This window comes from Mobula birostris, chromosome 32, assembly GCF_030028105.1.
Source record: "Mobula birostris isolate sMobBir1 chromosome 32, sMobBir1.hap1, whole genome shotgun sequence".
Lineage (NCBI taxonomy): Eukaryota > Metazoa > Chordata > Chondrichthyes > Myliobatiformes > Myliobatidae > Mobula > Mobula birostris.
The window spans coordinates 16,538,498-16,550,883 of NC_092401.1; the positions used below are offsets into that span (position 1 = coordinate 16,538,498).

Genomic DNA, 12,386 nt, shown 5'->3' on the forward strand with positions numbered 1-12,386 from the left:
GGTATGGACACTGCTGCCTTGACTAGTGAGGTGTTGTGAGTCCAGATTGGATTGTTGGTTATCTGCACACCATGGAACTTTGTGCTCTTAATCTCTCCCTAGCAGAGCATTGATGTGCAATGGAGAATGGTTGACCTTTACCTTCCTGAAGTCCACAATTATCTCTTCTGTCCACATTGAGACTGGGGTTGTTCTCGCACCATTTGACAAGACTCTCTATGCCAACTCATCATTGTTGATGAGGCCAGCTACTGTAGTTTCATCAGCAAATTGATGAAGTTTGGGCTGAATCTTGCAGTACAGTCTTGAGTAGGTAGTCTACACAACTCTGGGGGGACACCAGTGCTCAGCATCTTGGAGCTCGATGTTGCTGCCAACTCTGACTGGGGTCTTTCCATCAACAAGTCAGATCCATTTGCAGAGAGGAGATTTAAGTCCCAACTAGGGCAGTTTACCCACCAGCCTCTGAGAGACAGTCATGTTTAGTGTTGGGTTGAAGTCGATGAGCAAAATCCTGGCACAGCTCTAGCCCTCAGCAGACCTTGAATCTGGTGCACTTAGGCAGGGGTTCCCAACCTTTATTTAATGCTATAGACCAAACCATTAAGCAAGAGGTTTGTGGATCCCAGAATGGGAGCCCCTGAACTAGGGTTTCTGGTTTGTGAGAACTCAGTATGTTCTCAAAGGTGCATACTCACGCATGCAGGTTTAGAAGTTGCTGACAGTTATGGCGTCCTCATTTAGATATGACTGTGGTTCAGTTCATCAATTCAAAGAAGTCCAGAAAACACTTCTCCACCTCCCTTAATCACACTTGAAATCCTCACCACTGGTGCTTCAGTCCTTAGTTTGAAAGTAGAAATACAGCCAGGTGATCAGACTTGCTAAAATGCTGGCAAAGAAGGCAGGTAAGTGTCGTTGATAGTGATGCAATGTGGTCAGGTCACTCGTCTGAGTGCTACTGGTACCATGTAACCCAGTGCTGTGGCATGGTCGGGTGGTCAGCGAATAAACTGGCTCCCCCACCAGGCTTGCCTGGTGAGGAGGGTGGCTAGACACCCTGCAGGACGAGAAACAAGACCTGTCAAAGGGCGGATGAATCCTCTCGTAGGGTCAACGGCCATCTAGCAAACACATGCCATGAAGCGCGGAAAGGGCATCTCTTGTATCGAAGCTTGGTGTGGCCATTCACTGCAACAGAACTTCCCTCAACTGTCTTGGACCCCGCCATGCCACTGGATCCGGGAGGGGATGTTGAGAGGGTGGGTCTGGACCTGTACAACTCCCTACTCATCTAAAATCTATTCACACACACACTGTTCCTCTCTGAGGAGTGGGGTACCCCACTAACTGACAGAAAGGAACCATCATCATCCTATGGGATGGATAGCCAGAAGAAGAAGGTGCAGTGGCATGCAAAAGTTTGGGCACCCCGGTCAAAATTTCTGTTACTGTGAATAGTTAAGTGAGTAGAAGATGAACTGATCTCCAAAAGTTAAAGATGAAACATTCTTTTCAATATTTTAAGCAAGATTGGTGTATTATTTTTGTTTTGTACAATTCTAGAGTGGGGAGAAAAAAGGAAAGGAGCACCATGCAAAAGTTTGGGCACCTCAAGAGATTTGAGCTCTCAGATAACTTTTACCAAGGTCTCAGACTTTAATTAGCTTGTTAGGGCTATGGCTTGTTCACAGTCATCATTAGGAAAGGCCAGGTGATGCAAATTTCAAAGCTTTATGAATACCCTGACTCCTCAAACCTTGTCTCAACAATCAGCAGCCATGGGCTCCTCTAAGCAGTTGCCTAGCACTCTGAAAATTAAAATAAATGATGCCCACAAGGCAGGAGAAGGCTATAAGAAGATAGCAAAGCGTTTTCAGGTAGCTGTTTCCTCAGTTTGTAATGTAATCAAGAAATAGCAGTTAACAGGAACAGTGGAGGTCAAGTTGAGGTCTGGAAGACCAAGAAAGCTTTCTGAGAGAACTGCTCATAGGATTGCTAGAAAGGCAAATCAAAACCCCTGTTTAACTACAAAAAACCTTCAGGAAGATTTAGCAGACTCTGGAGTGATGGTGCACTGTTCTACTATGCAGCGATACCTGCACAAATATGACCTTCATGGAAGAGTCATCAGAAGAAAACCTTTCCTGTGTCCTCACCGCAAAATTCAGCATCAGAAGTTTGCAAAGGAACATCTTAAACAAGCCTGATGCATTTTGGCAACAAGTCCTGTGGACTGATGTAGGTAAAATAGAACTTTTTGGTTGCAATGAGCAAGGGCATGTTTGGTGAAAAAAAGGATGCCGAATTTCATGAAAAGAACAACTCTTCCAACTGTTAAGCACAGGGGTGGATCGATCATGCTTTAGGCTTGTGTTGCAGCCAGTGGCATGGGGAACAATGGGGTAAAGGGAAGAATGAATTCAATTAAATACCAGCAAGTTCTAGAAGCAAACATCACACCGTCTGTATTTTTTAAAAAAAGAGCTGAAGTTGTAAAGAGGATGTCTTCTACAACAGTATAATGGTCCTAAACACGCCTCAAAATCCATAATGGACTACCTCAAGAGGTGCAAGCTGAGGGTTTTGTCATGGCCCTCACAGTCCCCTGACCTAAACATCATCGAAAATCTGTGGATAGACCTCAAAAGAGCAGTGCATGCAAGACAGCCCAAGAATCTCACAGCACTAGAAGCCTTTTGCAAGGAAGAATGGGTGAAAATCCCCCAAACAAGAATTGAAAGCCTCTTAGCTGGCTACAGAAAGCGTTTACAAGCTGTGATACTTGCCAAAGGGGGTGTTACTAAGTACTGACCATGCAGGGTGCCCAAACTTTTGGTTCGGGCCCTCGTTATTTTGAAACTGTAAAAGATGGAAATAAAAAAGTAATCTTAAAAAATTAAAGAAATGCCATCTTTAACTTTATGCTGTTTGGAAATCAGGTCATCTTTTACTTAACTCTGCACAGTAACAGAAATTTTGACCAGGGGTGCTCAAACTTTTGCATGCCACTGTATAACAGTGATCAAGAATATTGGTCCTCTGTTTATGCAGGTGACCTGTTGGTGGTAGTTCATCAGAGACTTCAAGTTGGACTGGTTGATTAGGACAGCATCAGTGTACTGTCTTGTGACTTAACACATAACTTTGGTGTTCATCTCCTCCAGTGTCAGCGTGACATTTGCCAGGAGTGAAAAGTACTCCACTGTAAGGATGACGGTGGAGATCTCCCTCAGCAGGTAGCACTGGAAACATTTAACTGCCTCATGTTCTGGATCTGGGGAGCAGAACTAACATAGAACCAACATGCCTGTGCACCACAGTGCTTTAGTGAAGCAAATGCTGCAGCCTCTGCCTTTACCATATGTTACTGCCCAGTTCTGTGAGCTGAAGTGCTTTGTCTTGATTGTGGAGTAACTTAGCTTGGTCAGCATGTATGAGTTGAGCAGAAGAGCCTGTTTCTGTACTGTATAACTTTATCTCTGCCCCTTAGTAGTTTTAGCGAGGAAAAATGGAAGCAACTCCCAGTAGATCAGAATTTGTGGGAGAAGCAAGTGAGATTTCAACAATGATTTCCATCAGAACTTGGAAAACCATTAGGAATAGTGATATGGTTACATTGGAACAAACAACACTGTTAGCGAAGTTTTCTAGCTCTTGAGAAAGTTGCTTTAAAACCTAAATTTGTTGCCTTTAAGCTGTTATCCAAAATATTAATGCTTTATAAAGGGTTTGGTGAACATCCCCTCTACTGGTATGGTTTGGAAATGCACCTGTAAAAATTAGAGCGTAGACAATATAAATGGCAGTATTGCATCTAGCTGTTTGTGGAGCTGTTTGATCATCAGACAAGTATATTTTATTGCAGGTTATAATAACTTATCCAAAGTCTGTAGATATCTTTTCCTGAAGTATAGATGGTATTCTGATTAAGTATTGCATCATTTCTAATGATTTTTAGCAGGCATTACCTTGGGATAATCAAGTGGTAGCTCAATTATTTATTGTGATTCCTGGTTTACTCAGTGCAGTGTGTTATCACAGTGGAAGCCTAATGGGTTATTATTGAAAGAAAGGACCAGGTTAACAACAAAACCAGGATATTGAACATTATTTCTAACTTGTCGCACTTGTGCCAATTCATACCTTGTTAATTTGGGGCACTTCTGTTCTGAAGCCTGCACATTCTAATTTGCAGTGACCCCTGGTAAAACTGCAGTTAGTGTCAAGCCATGTCAGTCCTTGTTTAATGAAAGCTTTGTCTGGAAACCAAATGTGCTCACACATCCCACTCATTCAGAGTTGCTGAAAGGATCCTTCATTAGTAGAATTGTACGGCATCAGGCAAATGGAAGATACTGCAGGCTTCTCTTGAAAGTAAGGTAATGTTTTCTAGATGATCAGTGCAGCTGATCATGATGGAAACCAGATGCTGCCTAGTGTCAGTTCTGGCTGGCATTGTTTTGTGGAAAACTGTGGGGGGAGGGGGGGGAGATCATCAAGCCTGCACAAACATCTTACTTGGTATGTTGAAATTCTACATGATCAGAACTAAATTAAGGGGAAGTGACTAATGTGTGGAAATATAAGCATGCATTAAAAATTTGTGGGCAGAACTTCCCAGAGAGCCTTGGGTTTTGAAGTTGTGTATGTAGATTACTGTCCTTGTTTCTAAAGGCTGGTTGTTCTATATTAATCCTCAGATGCTACATGGCAATGGGAGTCCATTGATGGCACGATTACTGTTCCCATGATAACACGATCCAGTGAATTAACCCAAGACTACAACCTGTGTATGACTGGAGAAGGCCTTAATTACCTAGTTACAGTGGACAAGCCATTTCTGATGAAGCTTATGCCTCACATCCAGGTGTTTGCCCGGGTTGCACCGAAACAGAAGGTTAGACTTTACAATAAAGCTCGTATTATCATTAAGCTTTCATAGTAGTAACACCCAAGCAATGTTCCCTCTAAGGTGTTTTCCACGCACGCACCTTTTGCTATTAGCGCACAAAGGAATTGCACAAAGAATTTGCGCCGTGAGGATGGATTTTGGGAGCTCAGGAACCACTGCATGTGGCTGCTGCTGAATCCGTAGTATTTCTGTTCCATTGACGTGGGCTGTTAACGCATTAAATTAATGGATCGATAATTCTCAAATCGTGTTTATTTTACTCTCCGCAAATTTTTATTTACACTGACTTACTCCGACTCGGGACTCAACAGCAGCTGTGGGCAGCGGCTCCTGAGCTCCCCAGCTTCCCCTGGTCCTAATGTTCATCGTGACGCGAATTCCTTTGTGCGCTAGTAGCAAAAGATATGTGCGGACACCTTGGAGGTAATTCACAGAAGTGTAAAAACCAAACCTGGCACTAAGCCAAGGAGATACTGCTACAGTAGTTCCCAGTCTTCGGGGATGAAAGCCTAGTTTGTTCAGCATGAAAAAAATTCTTCTCTTATTTAGCCTCCCTCACTCACTCACTCTCTACCCCTTAATAAAAACCCAGTGACTTTTCTGGAGCCCTGCTTCAAAGAAACTGGGGCTGTCTAAAGATTCTTGGGGACTGCTGGCAGCCCTGTTGCTGGAGCAACTAGCAGGTCAAATATTCTACTTTGAGCTTTATCAACAAATTAGTGGTTGTGATATTAAAATCTCATGCACCTTATCATCCTTGCCACTGCTCTTTTTATTTAGAGATAACAGCATGGTAATAGGCCCTTTTGACCCAAAGAGCCCCCTTGTGACCAATTTGCCTATTCATCCGTATGTCTTTGGAACGTGAGAAGAGCCCAGAGCACCTGGAAGAAATCCATGCAGTCATGGAAGAAGATACAAACTCCTTACAGATAATGTGGAATTGAAGCTGGGTCTCTAGTGCTGTAAATGTGTTATGCTAACCACTACACTACCACTCCGCTCTTGTTCACTTCCTAGCTAGAGGGTCTTGCATTTCAGTCGGGGAATCAGTGCATTAGGATTCAAATATAGTTGGTGTCTAACAAAACAGCTAGGTTGAGTTTATACAGAAGGTGTGTAGATAGTTCTGTTTGACTGTAGGTGTGGCTACCATAGGCTCTTGGCTTTAAGGAGGTAGAAGTAGGCATGGGTAGAACCACAGAGGGATTTGAGTACAATTTTTGAATCAGAGTATGGACTAACCGGGTACACCATAGATCACAGTTCACAAGGTTTTCCCAGGACTATAGTCCAAACCAATTCCACATGAGAAAGTAGTTTTATTTTAACAAACCCATGTTTTATTCCTGATTTTAAAATTGATTCAATCATCACTGCATGTGGGCTTGCTGTAACCCTCCACTTAAAGGATCAAGAATTCAAGGAGTATCTTTATTTGCTATACATTTATACGTATCAGGAATTTGCTCTGGTCAGGGTGTAACATGCAACAAAAACAACAAAATTCAACAATTATTAAGAATACATTTTATAAAAATAGAGGTTAAGGTACGGATATGGGATAAAATGTGCATAATGCATAAATACAAGCATGTAATTGCAACGTAAACATTGTAAAATGTGATTTAAAATGTTTAGTGCAGTGATGGGGTAGAAGAGAGGGGTTGGGGTGGGGAGTGGGGCTATCTAGAATGCTCAATCAGATGAATTACCTGGGGGAAGAACGTTTGAGATACTGTGAAGTGCCAACAGCTTGACTTTATGAAGGTTTTAATTCCCCTTTTATGAAGGAATTGGCCTGCTTCAACATGGTGATGGACTTCTTTTTCCGATGAATCTCTTGAAAGAGTTTCTCCTAGTTTCAGGTAAGGTCTGTTCAGCTTTCATAGTGAGCTGTCTGTGAGTGAATGTCTTTCCTTTCTCTATGCAGGAGCTTGTAATCACCAGTTTTAAGAGCCTGGGTTACACAACATTGATGTGTGGTGATGGAACTAATGACGTTGGAGCCTTAAAGCATGCTGATGTTGGTAAGTCTGAAGAGTTCATTCACGGTGCATGGCAAGTTGCATTGATGTACAAAATATTGTTATCCTGTCGAAGTACTGAGTGTTGAATTCAAACACTCGTCAAGTCCTCTGGAAACTATAATGACTGATGCTTTTTGTCAGTTTGCCAGTCTTCCATCCTGCAGACCTCTAAGTTATCCACTCCATTTATTTTTATTTTAATTTTATCTGATTTTAATTTTTATTTCCATCAAATTAAACTTAATTTTGGTCTTATTTGGAAAGATTTTCTGCTTTTGGTTGTACTTGATTGAGTTTTGAAAATCTCCTTCCACTGTCTTCTAATATCTTCCACTGTTATTGCTGCTGAGCACTTTATGTACATTACTGTACAAAAGTTTTAGGCACATATGTAGCTAGGGTGTCTTAAGACTTTTGTACAGTATTGTAAATATATTTCTTCTGGATTCCCATAACTTCAAACCTTTGGTTATCTGGTATTTGTTTAGCCTCTGTTTATTGTGCATCAGTCATAGGTACTTGAGCAACCCATTCAGTTTTTCAACTTCCAGATTTGTCAGATGCTCAAGTTTCTCTGATTTATCTTCTGGGTACCTTGTACTTGTCACAAGACTCCAAATGCATGCCAGGCTTAATTACATCTACAGCAAAAGTCACTTCTCATATCTGTATAACAATGGATTAAGCAGAGGGTTTATGGTTGTTCTAATAAGAATACTCTCAATTTGCGTTGAACTGCCTTGAGTTTCACTAAGTCTGTATTGTCTTCCCTTTTTCTTGAGTCATCAGTATCACTGGAGTGAATGTTTCTAATTTCCTTCCCATATATCATGTTTACTAAGACACCAATTCCCCATATACTCTGATACCACAGCCCAACTGTTATCCCTGGGATCTTCAAAATAAACTTGCAATTACCTTGTCCCACAGGTATATGCAATCTCTCCTCTTGTCCCAGGCAACCTGGCTTCAGTTGGTCAAAACTTCTCATAGCTCAGCATTTTTGTCCTTTTTTTTTTGTTCCAGGAGTGGCCTTGCTAGCCAACACTCCTGAGCGGATTCCAGACAAGAAAAGGAAGACAAAAGATGGGATAAGCGATGGGAAAGCCTCTGCTTCTAATGCAGGCAGCAACATGAAGCTAAGCTCTCGAGCAGCAAGGCAGCGGTTCATGTCACAGCGAGAGGAACAGCTTGCTCTGCACCGGGTGAGTAATACTGAAATGTTCCCACAAGACAGTCTTGGTTCATTACTTCCAACACTTTATGTAGTTCTGCCTTTTGATACATGTAAGCGCATTTAGTTTGATAGCTTGATTATTTTATAATCGATTCAGTTGAAAGACTGTGTTCTAGACTATGTAGACTAGAATACTTTAGTATTCAATTCACTCTGCGTCAGCTTCAGTCTCTAAATGGAACTTCAGTAAGTAATTACACCAATCATTTGCAGATTTTCTCATGTTTGCGACACATCAATAAGGTTTTGTAACTCCACGTCATAAAACTAACAAAGGAAAACAAAGTCCGTAATGCGAGTCTAACTTCGTTTTTGCTTCAAGCAAAACAGCAGCATACAATGTGGTAGCGTGATAATGTATGATGTTTATCTACTTCATACATATGAATTATTTAAGCAACAAAGAATGCTTAATTAAACAAATTACAATGTTACTGAAATATTAATGGTATTTAATATACAACACATACTCAGGTTCTCCCTATAGTTTTCTTTCGTGTGCTATTGAACACTCTTTCAAGTTGTATCTATTGTTTCAGCTCGCTGATCTGACGCCCTAGGGCAGATCAGATCAGCACACCCCATAGTCAAGATACTAGTCAGTAGTCTAGATAATATTTTCAAAAGCTTAACAAAGGAAGAAAAATATTTTAAAGAAACTTTGTCACTCCTACATCAAAACACAAGTCAAAGTGTTATTTCTGTCAAATCAAAATAGTGAGGGATTATGCGAGGCAGTCTCCAAGTGTCAACACACTTCCAGAACCAACATAGCATACCCACAATTCACTAACCCTAACTGTACGCCTTTTGGAATGTGGGAAGAAACTGGAAAACCTGGAGGAAACCCAAGCAGTCACGGGGGAGAACACGAAACGTCAACTGTACCTCTTCCTATAGATGCTGCCTGGCCTGTTGCGTTCACCAGCGTTTTTTATGTGTGTTGATACAAACTCCTTACTGACGGTGGTGGAAATTGAATCCCGATCTTGTAGCTGGCGCTGTAATTGCAATACGCTAACCTCTATACTACCATGCTGATCCATACATTGTTTGTTCGTGTAATTTTGATGCACTAACCTCTATACCACCATTGTTTATTCATGTAATTTTGAGAATAGTGCAAGTTCTGCATGGCTAATGTATGTCAGCAGCATGGGAGTTTTGTCTTGAAATTTCAACTTTCCAAGAAAGCCTTTGGGTGTTGTAGTCATACAGCATGGAAACAGAATCTTAGTCCCAATTTGTTATGCTGATTTTGTTTTCGGCATAAAGCCAAGATGTAAACAATTTTGTCCTTGGTTTACTCCCAAAGCAGTTACTAATTAGAGCATTGAGTTATTGAACTCCCTTAAATACCTGTTCCAGTGCCCATTTCTTCCATTAACAATCATGTGCAACCAGTGGGTGATTATATACAACTAGGACAAGTCTTGTTCTGATGAGATTGAAAGTTCAGGCAACAAGATTGGAATAGGAATGGAGTGAAGGAAGGGTAGGAGTGGTCCACTCCATGTAAAGTGGAACAAGGTCAAGAATGAAGTCAGTGAAAAGCATTAAGGATAAGCACTTAGAGGGTAGAGGACAGACATCCTGAGATGTTGGACATAGCAAGGATTAGGCAGTGAGAATAAAAAGTGACAGTGGATCGAAGATGGCTGTGATGGGCTGTTTTGTGGAGTTCACAGCGCGTATTAAATAGTATTCATTTCCCTCCAGGTCATCTGAGTATTACGGCCACTAGGCTGAGGTTGGAGAGTGACGTAATAAACGAAGGGGTTAGAGGCTTCGGTTGTCTTTGCCTGTGAGTCCATTGCTGGGAATAATCCAGAGTTCGTCTTTATATGTGCAGTCCATGTTTCCGTTGTCATTTCTCCATCCACCTTTCCCCTTTTTGTGTAGGAGCGTCTTAACCAGGTGCTGAAAGACCTAGAGGACGACCAGATGCCTATAATTAAACTGGGAGATGCCAGCATTGCAGCACCATTTACTTCTAAGCTGTCATCCATTATGTGCAGTGAGTATTCTTGTATGATCCCTCACCCTGACTTCAGAGTAATGATCAGAAACACACTGCCTTCTGAGTGGTACTGTCAGGGTTTGCTGTGAGGTACTCTACCTGGTTTTACTCATCGACTTCCTTGCCTGTACATTGCATTGTGGAAGTTGGAGGAGAGCTGGACATCAGATGTGATGTTTTTCTCTTACTCTGGACTCAGTGTGACTTGGTTTGTTTTATTCTCCTGGCTTTAATTATAAAACTTAAATGTTCTTAAACCAAGTTCAATATTTTAAAATCATTTTGCCTGTTTTCACAAGTCATTAATCACAGGCTGCGGTAATCAGTACTTTAGTTCACTTCTGAGGTGTATGTGCATGAGCACATTCTAGGCTAACGTAAAAATAAATATTCTATACTTTGTTCTCCGTCTTTCCCAGCAACCATGTAAGATAGCTGATTTTGTACACCCCCCACCCCCACCCCCCCAAAAAAAGCACCAATAAGGTCAGGAATACACCTTGAGTTGTGGGCACAAACTGCGTTTAATATTTTTGGTGTTCTCTCCCCCACTGTGTCTCTGCAGTATGCCATGTAATAAAGCAGGGGCGGTGCACATTGGTGACCACTCTGCAGATGTTTAAGATCCTGGCCTTGAACGCCCTGATCCTCGCCTATAGTCAGAGCGTACTGTACCTGGAAGGAGTTAAGTTCAGTGACTTTCAGGCCACACTCCAAGGACTGCTTTTGGCTGGTTGTTTCCTCTTCATCTCCAGATCCAAGGTAAAGTAAGCTGTGGTTCACGTGTGAATTGACTTGCCCAGACACAATGCTTCATGTATTTGTAATTTCTGTTTACTTAAAGCATCCAGAAACATTTCTTAAATGTTTTTTAATGTGGTTCTTGGGGTGCGAGTGCTACTGGATGCCCATCCCTGGTTCCCCCGAACTGCTGAGTTTTTGAACTATTTCAGAGCACATTTTAACAGTCAGTCATGTTGCTATTGGTCTGTAGTCACAAGTGCCAGACGAGGGCTCTTTCCTGCCCTGAGAATTCTCAGTGAACCAGACTAATTTTTATGAGGATCAGTTGGTTTTGTCACTGTTACTAAGATGAGTTGCTTTTTGTTTTGATTCCGGATTATTAGGTGAATGTAATCTCCAGCCGTCACGTTGTGTGAACTGAGAGTCCAGGCCTGTGAGCTAACTAGGTGTAGGGAAGTTGTGGTCATTTTGGCCTTGTCAAATTTTAGACTGTTGTGAAATTTTATGAAAAGAATGAATCAGTTGCCCCTTGGTAACAGCTGACCCCAATGACAACGAGCTGAGGATTCATTTGGAATCTGCAGTAGGAACCCAAGGGCAATTGGCATTTTCTGAACTGCTTAAGTAGTTAACATGGGAAGGTTTTGTGATAACTCTGTTTCTCATTGTTGTCAGAAAACATTAGGGTGGTGCCATACAGGTTGGTTGGTAGGTGACAAAACTACAGGGGCTATGTGAACACATGAGAGGGAATGGGATTTCTGAAATCAGGTGGACTTGATGCACCAAATGACTTCCTACATTGTAATTTTTTAAAAAAGGGAGGAAAATCTATGCATAGAGGATTGTATGGCATGGGTACCGACCATTTGGACCAACTCATCCAGGTGATCAGAGGGCACTCTTGCATACTTACAGCATGGCCTAACAACTAGGTCCATAACCCTCCAATGCTCGACTGATTCAAGTGTTCCTGAGACAATATAATACTACCAGTGACCCAGCTTCAACTAGCCCTGGATTATTTAACCATTCCAGTTTTGGGTTCAACTGACCTAGGATTTGTTTGTGGGGGTTGTGGTGGGGTCATGAGGGACTTGCCTGAGCCTGGCTTCCTGACTAAGGTCAAGTAATCTGGTAAGCTGGTGAGTGTGTGTGAGATGTGCGGACTGGCTGCAGGGTGAAGTACACTGGGAGATGTGATGCACAACAGTTCACTCTAATTTGCTGTTTTCCTGACCTCCTGCAGCCACTGAAGTCCCTGTCCAAGGTACGTCCATTGCCAAACATATTCAACTTGTACACCATCCTCACGGTCCTGCTGCAGTTTACAGTCCACTTCATCAGCTTAGTATTTTTGTACAGGACGGCACAAGAACACTCCTCCTTCAGGTGAGGCTCTGTTCTCTTTCACCCCTGACTTGTTAATTCTAGATAGTT

General features: G+C 42.0%; 1 protein-coding gene across 1 annotated transcript in view; it reads left to right on the forward strand.

Moving 5' to 3' along the window:
- Nucleotides 1-12,386, forward strand: part of atp13a1 (ATPase 13A1) — a 104,444-nt gene that overhangs the window by 85,389 nt on the left and 6,669 nt on the right. The window contains exons 18-23 of the mRNA XM_072248271.1: nucleotides 4,704-4,900; nucleotides 6,849-6,945; nucleotides 7,972-8,150; nucleotides 10,085-10,199; nucleotides 10,768-10,964; nucleotides 12,196-12,338. Coding sequence (XP_072104372.1) covers nucleotides 4,704-4,900; nucleotides 6,849-6,945; nucleotides 7,972-8,150; nucleotides 10,085-10,199; nucleotides 10,768-10,964; nucleotides 12,196-12,338 — 928 coding nt within the window. The remainder of the gene's footprint in view (nucleotides 1-4,703; nucleotides 4,901-6,848; nucleotides 6,946-7,971; nucleotides 8,151-10,084; nucleotides 10,200-10,767; nucleotides 10,965-12,195; nucleotides 12,339-12,386) is intronic.